A 19703-nucleotide genomic window follows, 5' to 3' on the forward strand; every position below is an offset into this window, starting at 1 on the left:
AACTTGGCCTGATGTGCAACAACTCTTGAATTTGATTTCATTGTTCTCGAGAACAGAGTGTCGGTAAATCGGTCCATTAGGTAGCGGTGCGCCCAGGGTTAGATCGATGGAGTGCTTGACATGACAGTGTAGGGTTACCCTTGTGGGTGAGGTGAATATGTCCCTGTACTCCTCCAGGACCTTGTCCGTTTGTTGCTGCCGTGCAGAGGAGCCTTGTTTGGAGGCTGTGGATGTGGCCACAATCTTCCTCTTGCTCTGAGGGTGAATCATAAGGAAGACAAATTTCCCGGTTTGGGAAATGATCTTACTGCATTATTTAGCAGAGATCAAAGAAAAGGAGGTAGGTGGCTCTACCTCTAGATTCATATACAACATGACGCTTCCATAGGTATGGATGACCTAATAAAACATCACAGACTTCCAGAGGGGCAACATCGCACAATACCTCATCTGCAAAGGGCTTGATTCTATAAGGCAGACGACACTACTAGCTGATACAAAGATCTTGTCCTTGGTGGAGCCACCCAATGGTGTAGGGCTGTGGGTCTGACGTTGTTGGCAGCTTCAATCTCTTAACGACCTCGATTGGGATCAGGTTCTTCTAGCTCCGACTGTCAACGATGAACTGCATCGATGAACCCTTTACCCACATCTGCGAGTGGAAGAGGCCCTCCCCCTTTTCTAGATCCTCAGATTCCTGTGAAAATTCCAACTGGAACGCTATTGCAGCAATTGATATTATTTCTCCTATTCATTAATTAATTAATAATTTATCTGGTACGACAAATATTGAAATAAATACACTGCAACCTTCACAAATAAAATAATGCGGAAAAATAATGCGCCGGAAACTGAGAAATGCTAGCACACACATAAAATTAACACAATTATTTTTGGACAAAAGTGCGCGGAAAAATGCAACTTTGGAAAACCGGTGCAACAGCTAAGGGTTTTATTATTATGCAGTAGTGAAATAATTTGAGTACAACTGGATGCCGAAACTGACAATCCTACTAAGAAATACTAGCAAAAATCTAGAGAGGAATTTTCCTCACCCCAAGGGCAATCTCTTGGCACAACTTGCCTTCAAAATTTTGGCTATTTGAGCCTCTGCGTCAGCCTCTGCACTGCTTTGCGTAGATGGATAGACGTCTAGCCTTGGACTGGACTCTGATGAAGTAATTCTGCGTTGTGCTGACTAGAAAGACTCCTTCCCGACCTCTGGAACTGAAAACGTCAATCTCTCGTAGCAAATCGACTTTGCCTCTAGAGGCTACTGCGTTGCCCCAACGTCAACCTCTTTGTGGCTCCCTTGCCTCTCTGCAAATGCACTCATCTGATCAGGAAACCTTCCTTCGACTTCACTGTCTCTGCCCCTCTCTCACTGCTTCAATCTCCCTAGCTCTCTCTCCGGCAACTGATTGCTGCTACCTAGGAAATTGATCTGCCAAGAAATCGAATAGCTCAAGTGTTTCCTCCAAGTGCCCATCTACTTCTTATAATCCTTTGTTGGGACTTCAACGACCAAGGTTAGATCTTAATTGATGGCTAGGATTAACTAGAAGTCGATCTGTGTGAGTTTCTAGAACATTCACACCTTGACTTAATTAATTATGATTAATTGGTCATATTCCGTAAGTTTAGATTTAGGAAATATTTAAAAATTGACTATAATAATCTAATTAAATCATTTCTATGCGGAATTTCCAGAAACGATTTATGGCTTTTGGAGATCTCATGCATTCTAGCCTCCACAAAATTTCAAGGCTAGAACACATCCAATGCTACAAAAACTAACACTCCCTCGTAGCGAGGAATGTGTTCTAGCGTTGCTGCTTCCTGTAGAAACACTCTGTCTCTGCATCATCTCCTGTTACGCTTTTGATGTCTAACTGCCGCTGCCCACCAACTACTGCGCAACTCTGATATCTGTTGCATCTGTGCTGCTGCTGAACTGCTGTCAACATTGCATCTACCCTGCCACTGCCTCTTCATTTGTTGTTGCTGCGACTGCAACATCTGCAACTGAAAAACATCCTAAATAATGAATCAACTGTGATCAGTATGATGCATCTATCTCTCGAGTCCTGACTGCTATAGTTCCTGCTCTGTCTAGTGTCCACTGAAGACTCTGTGTCGCTGCTAACTCTGCACTGCTGCCACTCTGCACTGCGCTCCCTAGCATCTGACTGCTACTAGTTTGCAACTGTCACTCGGCCTCTAACTGCACTAATGACTCCATGCAGTATATTTTTCTATAATTTTCGTGATATCCTTATAGGTATTATACCGATCTTTGTTGACTGCATCATCTGACATTTGATAGGCCTCCAAAGGCTCTACACTTAACTGGTTACCATGATAACAAAGCAAGTTTGATATGATAAAGTTTGAAGCATGTTGTGTCTATAGTATATACAACTTTATGTTATCTTGAAGAACTATTGACAAATTGCATTAGAGTAGTAGTGATGATTTGTAATAAACTTCAAAATCTATCTGTAGTGGCTTGTATCCCATTTAACGATGAAACTATTCGTTAACTCCAAAGATTCATTTGGGATTTGGAATTTGATGCCCTAAAAATGGAGTTGAATATGCAAGTTAGGCATGCTTTTCACAAACTGATGTTGGCAAGTAGATCACATACTAAAAATTGAACCTGTAAACTAGCCTTCCGGGGAAAATATATATGAGTTGTTTGAGTCTCTTTTCCATTTAGTCCCACTCATATCTACCTTTGTTGTATTGATGGCCATAACAATGGTTTAAACATTAATATGGTTAGTTTACAATCATTTCTGTCTCAAAAAGGTAGCCAGGTTAATTGTCTCTAGAATCCTTGTAGAATGGACAACGGAAAGATTATCTCATTGACATATAAAAAACTGGAGATAAAACAATATGAATACACCTCTCAAATCTCAGTGAGGTTCCATAAGTTGAGTTAGCCTTGTTAAATCTGATGTATCTTGAAAGTCTAACAGACTCAATACATTTTAGTATGGTCAAGCTAGGTTGTAAGAGTTATGCCCCTGGAAATTTCAGTTGATGACTGTAAACTGTAACCAGTTGCCTATGATAGCAGATATTAAAATTAAAAAAACAAAAACAAAAACAAAAACAAAACAAAGAATTGTACATGTCATGTATGGATTTATTTTCACAAAGGAGTTGAGTAACTTATTATTACTTTTTTACTTTGATTTTCAATTCACTGTCAATTAATGTTCTAACATTTTAATTATCTTGATTTGAGAAATAAGCATCTCAGCTATATTTGTGAAAATGCTCACCTTTGATGTAATTTAAATTGATGGGTGCTTAAAAGAATTACTTGTACAAATCATTGACTTTTGCTACTATTACTAATGACATTATTCTTTTCTATCTTCATTGTTATTGAGCTGTCTTGAATGTATTTTATTTACTTCCCTACCACGCAGATTGTTCTAGCTATAAAACTTGGAATGGAAGCAGAGGAGGCTGCTTCAAATGTTAAAACCCTTTCTGATGTTGAGGGTATGTGTGTATCATTTTCCAATACTCGTGGTTCATCAGACCCACTCCTTGCTGTTGAGGTATGTGATATTTAGTATTTACCTTATCTGATCAGTCATCGTTGTCTCAAGTTCACTTTCGACTGATTATATAAATGTTCTTTTCTTATCAAGAATCATTTATTAGGTTGCAATAAATTTGTAGGACCTAAAGAATTGATGTTTTGATGGAATATCTTTAATTCATTTTAATAGTGATATTTTTCCAAGATCATAGACATTTACTAGATTTTCTCATATAGTACATTTTCAAATGAATATCTTGTAACCTATAACAACCCTTTAACAACTTACAATGGAATAAATTATTATAGAAGGCCTTGGTTCCTGGTGGTGAGGATTAGTAGGTGAAAAATGGATAATTTACTTGTTACCACTCAAACCAGCAGGGGACCTAAAGGGGTTCCTAAGAGGGCAATTGCTAGGTTAAGGGCAACGGTGGAGACTTAGTCCATTGTCACCACAGCTAAGTTTCCATGCTCTTTACAGACTTTTACCAATGGGAGGAGTCCCAGTAGTGTAGTGATCACTTGTAAAGTATATGTCAATGGATAGGTGAGAAGTGACCTTGAAAACCCTTTCCCAAGGATGGAATGAAGAATGGAGCTTGCTTGCTCTTTAAGCAAGGGACTTGGTCCACTAGGGATAAGGGGTGAGGATTGGAGGGTTGAGGGAGAAAGGATAGGCTTATAAACAAGGTTCTCAATCCCTATAATCCTTGGGAAACTTGGATTCCCAAATGGTCCTTGACAAATAATCTTTATTGAGAAGTGGGACCACACGGGGCCAAGTGGACCCAACCCAGGTTCAGGGATGGAATGTAGCAACCAATGATGTTCCTATCTTGGACAAGGTGAGGGAAGAGGACCAAACAAGAATATTTACTTAAAAAGGTTGAATTGATCTTATTGAGGTCTAGCCTTGGGGATGCCTAGGAAAAACTCGATCTTAGAGCTAGGGCTTGGGATTCCCGAAGATTCCACCGTTAGAATTGCCTCAAATTTGGAGGAGAGGGAGGGGACCCACCAACACAGTAGCCTATAGGAGATCAAAGTTTTTCCTTGGGTCAATTCTCGGGAAATTGATGCCCTAGGTGACCTAATGGGGCTAGACTTGGGGAAAAAGGGGAAAATGGTAAAAAGAGGGTTAAAATGATCACCCCTTTAAGGGACCAGTGCCTAGCTCACTTGGGGATATGGAGTCAAGGATAATGATGAGTAACAAAATTTTAAGAAATAATTTTGTTGCTGCAAAAAGGAAAGCTCGATGCTGCAAACCTCATGATCTCAGATCTCTCTTCTAGAGTCTTCAAGAATGCTTGGATACCATATTAAATTTCAAATGCCAAGCATATTTATTTTCTCAGGGCAATTTATTTTATCCCCAACAATTTATTTGTTTACTCAAATAAACATTAAATCACCAAAAAATAAAATCGTTGGTATTTTTAACTTCTAGAAATAAATATATATAGTGAAAATTATCTCAAAGAGATCAATTGAACATTGCAAAAATAATTCACCCACAACAATTGCCCATCATCTATTAATTTGGAAAATCTGGGTTTTTCGACCCACAAAGATACAAGGAGAAATACAATATCTAGAACTTATAACTCGATTGCCACAAAATGAATTCGACCTCATGGAAATCAACTTTTTGGAAGAAATCGACCAAATAATCAACCAACAAAATCAACCTGTGCCCTCCTTGTGTGCCATTGTTGCACACTAGGCAAAACTCAACCCTCCAACAATTCGGCTTCCTCCATATCAAATCGATCCCCCTCTAGCAACTCGACCCTGCAATCTCCTCCACTTAGCCTCATGGGTTCGCCCTCAATCCACTCACACTTCTCTGTGGTTATGGTCCACTAAGCTACTCACACTTAGAGAAATTCGCTCTCTCTTCGTGATGGCTCGCCCACTTGAGTTTTGTCTTGTGTATCTTCACCTCTTCAGTAGGCCTCCTTTATAATTTTCATTAAGCCCAAATCCCTAATCCTAATCTCCCTTCTAGAACATCTTGGAGATCAACGATTGAGATTATTTCTAAGTCATTTAAATAATTAAATTATTTATCCTTAGAAAATGATTTAATATTAATTGACTTTAATTATTGTACTTTTCCTAAGTTAGACTTAGGAAAGAAGACATCAATCACTTACTCCACCAAGCAAACACCTAGAAGAGGCTTACTCCACCAAGCAAACACCTAGAAGAGGCAAATAATGTCTTCCACATGTTAGGATAACAAGCCTATGTAGAATATTTTTCGAAGCTACCACAAGCTTCAATGCAAAAATCACCCATAGTCTCCTTAGGACACCTGCTCAAGTGTGTGCAAGTTGCTAATGTAACTTAGTCTAAGTTTAAACTTAGTATAATCACATAATTATTATGTTGGCTATTTGTGGTAAATAAACTTAGGAAAAGTAAAGTAAATCACTCTAGTGATTATGTTTTAATCTCAACCATTGATCTCAAGTGAGGCGAGATTTAATCTTGGCTGCCAATCGCTTTGGAGATGAAGACTAGGGATTTAGTGCAATATAAAGTTATAAAAGCAAGGCTATGAAGAGGAGAAAGACACACCATACAACGACACCAACCTTTGAGAGACGAATTTTCTCAAGTGTAGAGTGTGATACTCTAGTGTGCCGGGTTTGAGGAATTGCAAAATCGCAACATTGGAGATCCAAATCAACTAAGGAAATTGAGAACATGTTTAGGGCTTGATTTCTAGGATTAGATCCATAGTCTTTTGTATATGTAAGTTTCTTAGTTGGGCCATTATCCCAAGATGGGAGCCTAAGTAATTTAGCTTTAATGAAGCACTGTTGATTGGGAAGAATTTGTTTGTGTCTCTTGTGATTGAGGTTTGTGTAATTTTGCTTCCGCCAATTGTTAAAAACTTAGCCGTGTAGTTATTTAGTAGATCTGTAATTTGCTAGGTTAATGAATTGTCGCGTGCTAGGTTTTGGAAATATTAACATGGTATTAGAACAAAAAACTTGAAAAACCAATCTTTGAATCACTTAGGACCATGTTTGTACAGGGATCATCGGAGCTAGGTTCGGCGAAAATCATACAAGGTGCAATTTTTTTTAGGCCATATGGAGGCCATACCCCATATGATGCCACTGAAAGTGTCCCAGGTTAAAGTTTGAAAATTAAAATAATTTTCGAGGCCTGTAAGAGTCATGAATCGATTGAAAATGAAAATTACTATGCCATACAAGAATGCGTGTGGTTTTGATTTAAAGTCTATCCCCGCGCATGGTTTGATTAAGGATGTCAAGGTCTCACTAGCTGCTAACAAATATATTTTTGTATTAATGGGTAGTAGTCATTGATGTTCCAGATGCATGGGGCATGCTCTTGTCAAGGAAATGATCAACCTCCATTGGTTGGAAATTACAAATGAATTTATCATATGCTACAATAACCACTGCTGATGAGAAACCATTTATGCGATATAGAGAGCCACACATGCCAGAGCATGTGGAGGACATTGATCCTTTCTCATTCCCTGGCGAGACCCAACATCACACACCTCCTTGAAACCTGCAAGTGGAGTGGAAACATTTTGAACCAAAAAACCTTGAAAGACCTAAATTGTTTGAGGAAGTGATAGGAAATGTCTATCAAGTCAATACAATGCCTACATCCACAATTAAAAGATATACATACCAAATAATGGGTTCAAAGACAAGGAAAATATTTCCGAGTTAGAGATCTAGTGATGGCCAGGTCACAGGAGCCAGATTATGTCATCAGATGTCCTGGAGGGCTTTTGAGGAGTTTTATGGGGGTCGATGGTGATCACTTGTTGCATTTCATCTTTAGGGTTAGTTTCACACATCTTATTCTTGGTTTCACTGCATTTCGACAATCCCTGTAAAACGAGGTTATTATTGGGCATATCTTATTAATTAAATATGCTTAAGGCGTCATTTACTTTACTTTTCCTTTAAGGTGTCATTAAATCAAAATGAATAATAAATCAAAGTTACCTCTTTATGATGGCCTTTCGTCATGACATCAACTTCTTGCAGTATCAACATCTTTCACATGTATGAATCCATCTCGAAGACATTCATTACCAAGGTTCTCTTTTTCCAAGATACCTATCAAGGTCTTCATACCTTCTTCATTGAGTTGTCACAACTAATCCTTATAATTATCAGATGTTCATCACTTACCTTATCTTACATGACTATAGATACATCTTTTACGAACTTTTATTTCACCTTCTCTTCGCATATTGCTTCCCCAGGAACTTCTGTACATAGTTCCTTCATCATAGGAACCATGAATGCCAACCACCTCATATTCTCCATGAGGTCATGTCACGTCAATATGTAGAAGAGTTCAAGACATATTGTCTACATGCCTTCATGTATCTTTCTCAAGGAAGAGTTTCTTCTTCTTTTATCATGCTCATGAGATAGAGCATTCTACCCATTCTATCTGCAACCATATGATGACATGACTTTATCTATCTATCAAATATATATATATATACCTCTTCCTTCATGTGGCCATCTAGATGTCTTTTGGGCAACTTCCTTTCCTTGCTTGAAGATGAAAGTACTTCAACCAACTTGTCATGCTGCACGCCTTTGTCACCATACCATCATTCTTCTAAACAATGGATCCCACACAAGGTGGAATGTAGACAATCATTGAGACGCTTCTTATTAAGTAGAGGTGAATCTTGTAAAAAAGATTCCAATGGAGGATCTAGATGATCCTCATTTTGCTAATGTTCCTTTCTAATGATGATGATGTATGATGATTGCTTTTTCTTCTATCTTGCTAGATGACTTTCTCCAGTCATATAGATTGCTACTTCGGTTGTCCTTATATGCTTCCAATGGAGACACCATGAGCTACTTCCTTACAACCATGTAGACTTTCTACTTCAACTATCCTTCCATGCTTCTATGATGATGTCATCTCTATCTCACTATAATGCATCTTATCATACTTGTGATGCTTTCTATTGTCATCTATAATTGAAAAGAACTAAGGATATTATCTTAGTCATGGTAGAGATCTTTCACTTCTTGCTTTGATTTCTTCTTTTCAGGTTCTTTTACTTCTTTAGTGATATGAGCTTCATTTCTTTCCTTTCTCTTCTTGTTGTCCTTTTTGAGTTTGGGACAATTCCTTTTGTAGTGCCCATATTTATTACACTCATAAAATTGTATCTTTGACATATCAATCTTCTTCTTTTTCCGATGATCAAACTTTCCTTTTCTCCTGGCCATGGTAGCATATGCTTGAACTTGTTCATTTGATCCAACATCGCTCTTTGCCTTCAACCTAGTTTCTTCAATCTTACATAATGACCAAAGTTCACTGAATGGAGTGGCTTCTTTCTTTCCATAGATACTTGATACAAAGTTGCCCCATTCATTACGTAGTGGATTGAGCACAATGGTGGTCATTTATTTATCAGACATTATTTCTCCTAGTTCTTGTAGTTGATCTCTTATTTATGACACCCTCATAAGGTATGAGGCTATCCCTTCTTCCTTTGATACCTTCATTTTGTATAATTCAGTTCTCAATGATATGACTTCTCCTGCAGTGCTTACAGAAAACAATTCTACCAACTTTTCATATATTTCTTTTGATATCTGCATCTTTGCTACATAAGGGATGAGTGAATCCGTGATTGATTCTATGAGAATTCTTTTTGTTGAGAAATCTAGGGGTAACAAGTGTAGGTGATTTCTCTTCTTGTTGATAATTTCTTGTGATGTATTTTTATTTTTCTTGATTTACTTCTTTCCTTTATTATAATTAGTGTTCTCTATCATCAAACAACTACCAAAACATAAAGAACAATAGAACACATGATGTAGGCTATGAGCCAGGGCCAAAACCTATCCAACTTGAGAGGAAAACCTACTAGAATTCTTCCTCTTATAGGCCTTCAATTGACAAATTCCAAGACCTTTGACCCTTGACCAAGACCTTCTAAGACCAATTCAAATCTTGCTTCCAACTTCTTTCTGCAATTCAAACTTCCAGCTGCTTCTTTTGCAATTTCAACCTATCCAGTAGTTTCTTCTGCAACTTCGACCTATTTAACGACTTCTTCTATAACTTCGACTTGCCCAACAAATTCTTCTGCAACTTCGACCTGCCCAACAAATTCTTCTGCAACTTCGACCTGTCCAACAAATTCTTATGCAAAAATCGTGGCCTTTGCACATGTGAGAAATAATGGTGTATTCCTGCTCTTTTCTCCTTTGCTTGGATAGATTCTCCCTTCGAGAGAATTCGATTCCCAAAATAACTCTTCTTGATGACCTATTTTCACTTCTGCAACTCAGATTTTCTGTAGCAATATATGCCCTAATTCCTTCATACGTGTGGTGAGAAGTAGCCCAAAAACAAATCCAAAACAACTTGACTTTTCCTTCTTCCTTCATCTTCCTCTTCTTCACACTTGTTCTTGTCCTTGTGATCAAACTTAAGTGAAGTATATTCTCCAAGTGAGGTCGAGGTCTCCTTTATATAGGCTTTTCCTAAGGTCAAATTTCTCGTCTTTAGGCAGACTTGGTCATGAGTGTAGGCTGACTTGTATATTGCATCATGACATGGTCTTGGAGGGCATGAGTGTAGGCTGACTTGTATATTGCATCATGACATGGTCTTGGAGGGTTCTTTGACTTGACTTTGACTCAAATAAATTCTTTTTACAATATGTAACATGCCCAAATGGGTCTTTCATACTGGACAATGACTCATAAGCTCTAGAAGCTCTCAATGGGTGCTTGACCTATAAAAATAAATTTTCTTGAGGAGGAAACCCATGCCTCAAAAACAACAATACTAAATTTATTTTAATTTTTCTCTTTACATCGAATACATAAAATCATGATTACATATGTCATTATGAAGACCGAACCTAGTTTAATATTTCAACACTCCCTCTTAACTAGGGAGGTATTCATAAGATACTTGGACATTTTCAATCTGAAGAATTCTCATAAGAAGAGTAGGATTGGTAACCCATCTGTATTGCATCATATCAATCAACATTGTCACATAGCAAGGCCTTGACTAACACATCTATCTATCCACAAGATCATAGCACAATGTTGGCAATACCAATGATTTATAGATACCTTCATCATTGTCTCTCAAGGAACATGCCCCACTCGGGTGTTCATAGGGTATGTCCTTCCAGGACTATTCTTATCTTGGATTCTTAGGTAAAATTGGCAAAAATAAGAATTAAAAATAACTTAATTTCCTATAAAAGGCTTGTTATCACAATTTTAGTCACTAATTTTTAAAGCGCTGACAATGGGAGTGTCAGTGCCAATTTGTAATAAACAGGGTTAAAGCGGTGTCAACGTTATTTTACGTTTGAAAATTTAAAAAACGCGCTAACATTTAGGGTATCAGGGCCAAAAGGAGAAATTCGATTTTTTATCTTAAAATGCATTGATAGAATACAAGTCAGCAGATGAATAATCATTATCAAACAAGTGCCGATGAGTCGGATGGTGAGGTCTCATGATGCATTGTTGGATTCCGCCGTCAAGAGGTAATGTGGGTTAAAAAATCATGATTGCGTGTTAAGATTTTTTAAATTAGTTGTCAGTTTGTTATAATGATGTATCACTTGACATGTCTTGGAGTAATTTACCTCATATAGTAAGACCCGTATAACCCATGATTGAGTTGTTGTATTTCTTATGCTAAATGAGGATGGGTTGTTAAGTTTTCCCTGGAAACCCAGGATCAAATCACCATCCCGCTTTTGGTGCTTTTGGTTGACGGTGAGAAACGTGGGAAGGAGCGGAACATTAAACAGAAGCGAGGCTAAGGCAACCGACCTGCTCGAACTCTATCCAAAGATTCAACAATGTTTTCGGGAAGCAGGGTGGGAGCAATTTTTCTCTCGTTGTGCAGGTTATCATGATTGAGTTGCTAGAGTGTTTGTAGAAGGCTTCGATGGTCAACAAGTGATTGTCGGGGGAATTTCATTCTAGGTCAAAGAGGAATTAATCACTGAGGTCACATGTTTACTTGCAGACGGAGAGAGAGCTTTCAGGAGCCATGTTTTCGCTGGTATTGATGTACCTTTTTTCTTGAAAGATGAATTTAAGAAAATGAATTGGCGTTCAGGAGTTCAGAGGTCCTGGTTAAAGAACAAGTGACACTGTCTCCTGCGGATTACTCAGTTATACTTCACTTGTGAAGGACACTACAATCAAGTTAATCTCTATCATTTCCGGTTTTTAGCTCATATCGTAGGTCAGTGGAGAACCAATATTCCCTATTTTCTGTTGGAAAGCCTAAACATATGTTTGCTAGAGTTAGAGCGAGAATAGATGCATCTTCCCACTTCATATATCATAAGGGTCTCATAAAATTGTTAATTGAAAGCCAATTGAGAAGGGTTGGAAGGACATGGGAACATTTTTTTGTTTTGGGGAGGGTTTGAAATTCAAACTGCAAAACCTAAAAGGGGTAGGAAAAAGAAAATCAAACAGCCACAAAATCCTGAACATGGGACCTCATCTGTACAAAATAGGAGCCAACAAAAGGTGGAACTAGTTCCTCCTTTGGTTCCTAAATTACCTAGGTTTTATGTTGATTTGGGGTAGCATCGGATGTGCTCTAGGCCTCAAATTTTGCAGGGAGGCTTGGGCACATGTATTCCAAAGAACCCAGAAAGCGTTTTGGGAAATTCCACCCAGAAACAATTTTATTAAAATAATTAATATTTTTTAATGGGACCTAAGTCTAAACTTAGGAAATTAAAAATATTAATGGGTATTAATCTAATTGTGGGTGTAACTTCTAGAAGAAGACGAGGATCAAGCTAAAATGATCTTAGCTATTGATTAACTTTTGATTTGGGCCGTTGAATGTCAATGGGAAGATTATTTAAGGGAGCTTGAGGGTCATTTGGAAAACACACCGAGAGATCAAGAGATCGAATTTCTGAAGTGAGAAGTTCTTAGGAGGAGGTTCTGACCGAGGAGATTTCTTTCAGTTGAGGGGCGGGGATAACATCCAGAGAGAGATTTTCTCAGCCGGAGAATCATCAGTAGAGAGGCAGAGAATGATCCAGTAGCCCAGACATAGAGGCTGAAGCAGGGCCATGAAGGGCCACATAGAGGCAATGCAAAGGGTGAGAAAGAGTTCGAGATTTTGTTGGGGAGAGTCAGTTTTAGAAGTCGGGAGCTGGGGTGTGAGACCGGGAGGCTGAGAGTAGAGACTCCAGGCAACAAATCGATCAACAACTGGGTGACACAATGCCTAGAGAGGTTGATGCAGGGATTGCACAGAGGCAGCGTAGGGCTTGCCACAGGTACTTCATGCAGAGTTCGGATCAACCAGGATTTTCATAGTGATTGTGTGAGGTAATCTCACAAATCTTTCTGCCAATATTTCTCTCTGTAACTGAATAACCATAGAGGTATTCAAAAATGTATTCAGAATTTTCTATTGCTTAATAATAATAAACCCCCAGATCTGCTTCACCGATTTTCTCGCATTGGGTTTTTCCGGGGACATTTGTCCAAAAATAACGGTGTCCATTGTGTTGTATTTTCTTTCTTGCTCAGTCTCCTGTTTCTGCATAATATTTAATTAAGTGAAGGCAGAGTGTATGTGTTATGATATTTTCCATAGGAAACTGCAAGTAATTTGTTTAAAGGAATTTAACAAATAGGAGTAATATCATCAGTTGGGCTGGTTGTGGAATTTTCACAATTTATACTAGGAGAAGTGATAGGCTAAGAAAAACAAAGGATGCTCCTCCTCTCATTGTCCCCCGACCTGCAAAAAAGGAAAAAGCAAGCAAATAGAGAAAGTCAAGGGCAAAATGATTGAGCCCGACGCAGAGCATACACCAATAGATAAGGAACCTACCTTGGTAGAGATGTTTAAGGGTGGAAAAAGACCCCACACCAGGCCATGGAATAAGCTGAGACTGAATATCAAGTTGAAACAAAATCTTGGGTTAGCAAAGGAGGTCATAGATGTAGATAAAACTCCTCAAAAGGACTTGATCATAAACCAAGAGAAGGCCACAAGCTCAAAGAGACCAAAGAAAACTAAAGATTCAAAGAAAGGGGTCACTATCGAGGTTCAAAGGAGTAAGAGATAGAGGAAGACAAATGTTGACATCTTGTTGGAGGCATCTAGCACACTTAGCTAGGTGATTGTTGACCAGACAATTTTGGTTGCCCACTGTCAAGGTGGAATTTTATTCGTAGGCTGATAACCCAAGTGTTTCACACTGTTGAAAGTGAAAGAGCGTTGAGATTTTCATTGCCAACGCATTTTTGCAGCCTGTTCTATAAAAGCGCTGACAACCAGCCCGTTAGTGATATTGTTTATGTTCTGGCTTCAAAAGGATAACAACGAGACTGTCAGCGTTATTAGATCAGGAAGCCCAAAGGGAGGAGTTGCACAACAAAATATATTTTTAGAAGGATGACGAGGCACAAGTTCCTGTAAATCAGGCAGAGGATCAGTGACCCTTTTTGACCCAATTTTATAGCACGCTGTTATGTTTAGATACAAATAGGTTTGGAAAAATGTATTATGTGCATGTATTTGACATATACACTTTTATTTTTAGAAGATTGTAATTAAGTAGATACTAGAAACCTGTTGTAAGTTGTAATCTTTTCTATAAAGACAAGCTCTGAAGAACGAATAAGGGTTCGAAATTTTTTGAAAATCAGAGCTTGTGTATATCATTTATGATATTAATAGAACTCTGCAAACAGTATTACAGAATTTCAGAGTTTCACGTGTTGAAGGTTTCTAGTTAGTTTCCTATTGTGTTTTTCCTCTTTCTTAGTCAAAACTTGAATCCATTGATCTTCAGTAATTTGAATAAAGGTTATGAAACAAAATTCTGTGTAAATGCTCTGTTTCAAGTTATTCAGATTTCTTATATGTTTTTCAACTTAAATGTCAATTGCAAAATTCACATGGTTGCTTTGTTAATGATTTGTCTAAGAAACCTGCAACTATCTTGCCTCTGTTAGACTGATTTGTACGACCTGTAGCTAGTGTCTTTGTATTAGAGACTCGAAGCCCAATGGTTTTACCTTTCCTTTCCAAACCAATTTTATATGATCCAATTAGATCAAGCTGTTGTTCTAAGTACATAACTAGTCAGATTTGACTGAGTTATAGAAGCGACTCCCCTTCGAATTGAAAGGGCTAACTTTCAAGTTCAAAAGACTGGTTAGAGGTTGCCTTAGAGTTTTTCCCCCACAACCAAGGTTTTGGCAAAGTGATAACATTTTGGCACTGTTGCCGCGGAACACACGATACATTCTCTGCGAATGACTTGATTATTTAAGTCAGAGCTTTGAGAGCAAACAAGGATTTGAATATCAGTTGGTTGCAAGATTTTGCTTTGGCGACTCCACTTTGAAATTTAAGGTGATCCTATTTGACGAAATTTTGGCTCATAGAGGGGTTTACACTCGGAGGAACCCTGATCCAAATCCACCACAGATTTTGTCAATTCCGGAGAGATTGTTAAGAAGAAGAAGAAGATCTCTAGAAAAATCAGGTACGGTTCATTTAGAGAGGTCGTATTCATTACCTAAAAAGGTTGAATCTGTTGATGATATACAATTCGACACCAAATTTGAATAGACTCTATTTAGATCTAAGTCTGAAAGCAATCTTTCAGATATTGTATTTGATGAGACCAAATTTGAAACTTTTATTTCTAGTTTTGTTAGTCAAGAATTAGATTTGTTGCCACAAGATCAAGAAATTTGGTTTCAATTTCAAAAGTTGGAAAAGATAGTTCATGAACTTCAGATAACTGCATCCAGGTCCCCAACTTTTCCATTTTTTATTCATCATTCTCTGCCTCAACTAGTCCTCTGGTTTCTATGGGATTTCATACTCCTATCTCATCAACTATCACAACAACTTCATTACCATTGACATCTGCTTTCCAAATCCCTATTGTCAGTTCAACCTCATCTCACACAAATATGGCTGCTAGATATGCCCCCCTCAATCTCTCAGCGCCGCTACATGATCTTCCTTTGAACTAAGGACAACTTTTACTTCAGTTTGATGGGACAAGACTCCTCATAGCTCAACAACATGTCGACAAGCTGAATGATTTCATTGATCTAGAGGAGGTAGATCATGAAGATGTTAAGCTTAGAATTTTTGCACAAAGTCTATCAGGGGAGGTTAAGAAATGGTTTAGAGCTTTACTAGCAACAAGCATTGCTAATTTTCAACAGTTTGAACAACTCTTCCTCGTCAAGTGGGAAGTGAAGAAAAATCCTCTACAAATATTAGCTGAATATGAGAATCTGAAAAGGAACCCAGGGGAGTGTAATGTTCCAAAATAGGAAAAACATTGATATGCAAGAAAATAACAAATTTTCACCACAGAAATTTCAAAACAATTAGAACACACCCAAACAATCAGAAATATGGAAGCAGCTGAGCCATTTTATTATATACTAGTTCAAGAGTACAAAATATGGAAGACATGCACCTGGGCTTGCCTCAAAGGGAAGCAGAGCAAATCCCAGGTGAAGAAACGACAATCAGGAGCTACAATCAATTGGCCAATTACTGCATTGTGTAGTCCCCAAGAATTCTGCACTGTCTACTATAAAGATATGGCTGAAAACCCCACCTGCGGTGCTTAGAAAATTCTGCAAAATTATTTCTAGGCTCCTCAGGCAAAACCCACAAAAACCCAGAAATGGTTTGGACTGGTTTTGACCTTCGAAAATCAATCCCCAAAAAGCCTTGCACCCTCCAAAACTGTTGAAGCACATTGCCTGTCAATACACCAGCGAAATCCCCCTCAAATCCATTAGAAAAGTAGCAATCGCGTCCACTAACACTTCCCTTATTTCTCCTTGCAAGGAATAGATCCAATGGCTGAGTCTCCACTACCCACGTGCAGTGTTGCACAAAGCACCCCCCCGCCCCACGGTTCCAAGCCCCGAAGCGCGTCCCGTACGGAAGCGCCTAGGAAGCTTGGTTGGAAGCGGCGCTTCCGAATTCGGAAGCGCCGCTTCGGCTTTTTTAGCCGCTTCCTGGAAATTTGGAAGCGCTGTACGGAAGCGCCGAAGCGCGCTTCGTACGGCGCTTCGGGCGTTGGAAGCGTGGCGCTTCGGAGGAGGAAGCGTACGCTTCCTGTACGCTTCCAGAAAAGCTTCCGGAAAAGCGTTTAGAAAATCTTTTTTTTTCAATTTTTTTTTTTTTTTAATTTTAGGTGAGTTTGCTTGTTGGGGTCCACCTTGGGTTAGAGTGACAAATGAAGGCAAAAAAAAATATAAATATAGCAGATGCTCCCTCATGGTAATGTTAAATTCTTAAAGTAAAAGTGACATTCTCCTTTATTTTTCATTTTCATCCTTTTACTTAAATTTTTAACATTACCATGAAATGACTCAGGATGTTTGAGAGTGGTTCCAGCCTCGTTGGACTTCATATGGAGAAAATAGAATTTCATATCCTATTCAAAATTCAGCAGACTTAACAGTTTTCGGGAATTCAGGATCAATGGGATTGTGGCATTTCATTACGTTATATCAAGTATGAAGGTATGTGATTAGCATTTAATCAAGAGCACCAAGCCCTATATGTACCCTAGTGTTGGTGGTGTTAATTGTTGAACTCCTTTGTCACGCGGCATGCCCTTAGCAAAAAATTACCTTTCAATCAAGTCAAAATCATCGATCAAACATGTTAAGCTTTTTCTACCATATTTTAAGTCTTGAATTAGGTAGTTTGATCAAAATTGGGCAATGTTGACTAATATCCCTAGACAATCGAGGTAGAGGCAAAGGCTAGACAAGAGGAGAAGAATCTAGATTCTAGATCATTAATGTACAATGGATGTTATATCTACCTTGATTTATGCAAAAATATACATGTTTTCATGTCTTCTACAATTAATTTGGTACTTGGGATGTTTGTTTTTAGTATAAATGCAAATATATATATATATATATATATATATATATATATATATATAGCAGACGCTTCCGCGGACGCTTCGCTTCCTAGATTTTTGGAAAATGACGCTTCGGCGTCCCCGCTTCCAAAAAACGCTTCCGCTTCGTGCAACATTGCCCACGTGTGCTCAATCTCTTCCTTCCGCGCTAGCCCCAAGAAGTGCGAAATCCCCGCTGAAGAAAGCTCTTTCCTCAAACCCAACAATTCACCCAAATGGCAACAAATCACCTGAGCTTTTTTCTCGGAATTTCTCCTGACAATAGCTCCCTTGAAGAATGCACAAGATCTCAACTTGGTTTCTGCCACTGCGTTCTCCAGAAATACGCACCCCCTGGAGACACTGAATACAAATGCTGGAAACCACACTGAAAATCACCTCTGGAAGATTATGGATGAACCTCTTTAGGGTGGCACTCGAAGTCCCCCAAAGAAAGGGTGAGTTCTCTACTTGGAAAACTCGTGCTAAACAAGTGACCCGGCTAAGCAGCTCGAGCAACTAAGAAGAAATTCAATATACCAAAGATGATCAAATGAAGAGTGTTTCCTTCCTTTTATAGATTTTGTGGAGCATTTTTCCTTCCTTTTTCCCTCCTTTGTGGGTCCCTCACTAAACCTTCGATTTTCCCTCTCATGCATTTCAAACTATTGGTTAGGGAGTGCGTATTTCCTTGTGTAGGTGGCCCCCACATGCTACTAACAAAACCAAAATAACTTACTTTTAACTGCTAAGTCTTCTAATAAAAATCGAATGGGCCCCATCTCCTCCAAAATTGGCCCCAAAATGTAGAAGTTAATCTTGTTCCAAAATAATTTAGGAAGGCACATTACTGGAAGACAGTTCAAGAATTCACAACAAGGTTCAATAGAGTTTACAATGCAATCCCTGTTGAGATAAAACCCCCTTGTTTTAGCCCTGCTGCACTATCCTGATGGTTTTGATGCCGAACTAGCCTATCAGCTCAGAGAGAGGAATCTTGCTACCTTGGAGGCGATGCAGAGCAATGCTATAGGAGTAGAAGCAAATTTGTTGGCTAAGAAAGAAAAGATGAAGACTGAGAGAAGAGTAGTGTTCAAGGAGGAATCATCTTCTTCACTAGACATGAAATTTGATGTGATGTTAAAAACAATGGAAAAGCTAGTTGACAAACTGACTCCTCCCAGGAGTGACACTCAACCTCAGGTGTGAAACCCGAATTTTAGGAGACCTCAAGGCCCTCAAAACCGTCCAAGAGAACAAAAAGGTCCTGAAGATCAGCAGGCTGTTAGGCCTCCTTTTCTAGAAAGCTTTGTTGATGAAGATGTCACTGAAGAAACAAATCAGCAGATTGGTTGTTTTGATGACAAGGAAACACAAGTGTTTTCTACCAAGGAAGAGCATGATAATTCTGTCGGGTCCTCAGGAGAAAAAGGCAACATTTATATATGTGATTAAGAAGTTTACCAACAAGGTTATAATAACGCAGTGGCAAATTTTCAAAAGCAATTTAATCTCGGAGGTTGAACTATCCCAATTAGAGCTCCACAACAAAAAACAGTGGAAGGAGAGCAACAAGCTGAACCAAGAAAGGAGATACTTAAAAGACTAGAGGAGCCTAAAAAGGGCGTTCCAAAAAGAGCAGAAGAAAATAAGGAGGAGGTGAAAGAGATAGAGAAAACACAGTCAACGTTCAATTTGGAGAGTGAAATCGGTAAACTGAAGATTCCTATCCCTTTTGCTGAACTTTTGAGAAATGAACAGTATAGGAAACAAATTTTTTCAATGGTTAAAAGTTCAGAAAATGATCAAGTAAATATCAATTCACAAGATTCTCTCAATTTGGATGATGATGCTCCTGAGTTCGTGTTTGGTCCGCATGTAACTAGTATAAATGATGATGTACCTCCATTCTATGTTAGCCTAAATATTCATGACATGATCCTTCATAATGCTATGTTGGATTCTGGAGCTTCGTACAATTTGATGCCTAAGTCAGTAAGGGACCACTTGAGACTTCAAATAGGCCTTATAAAGATTTATTCTCATTTGATTCAAGGAAGGTTAAATTAGTGTTAATAAAAGATCTGGTTGTAACCTTGTCACAAATACCTGCAAAAAACGTAATGATGGACCTAGTGGTGGTAGATATTCCAG

General features: G+C 38.5%; 1 protein-coding gene across 1 annotated transcript in view; it reads left to right on the plus strand.

Moving 5' to 3' along the window:
• The window catches only part of GALK (Mevalonate/galactokinase family protein), a 359582-nt gene that overhangs the window by 119546 nt on the left and 220333 nt on the right, over window positions 1-19703 (plus strand). Inside the window, exon 8 of the mRNA XM_089379121.1 lies at window positions 3447-3581. Coding sequence (XP_089235247.1) covers window positions 3447-3581 — 135 coding nt within the window. The remainder of the gene's footprint in view (window positions 1-3446; window positions 3582-19703) is intronic.

Source organism: Pinus tabuliformis, chromosome J, assembly GCF_031772625.1.
Source record: "Pinus tabuliformis cultivar Carrire ecotype Pingquan chromosome J, CPIR1, whole genome shotgun sequence".
In the NCBI taxonomy this organism is placed as follows: domain Eukaryota; kingdom Viridiplantae; phylum Streptophyta; class Pinopsida; order Pinales; family Pinaceae; genus Pinus; species Pinus tabuliformis.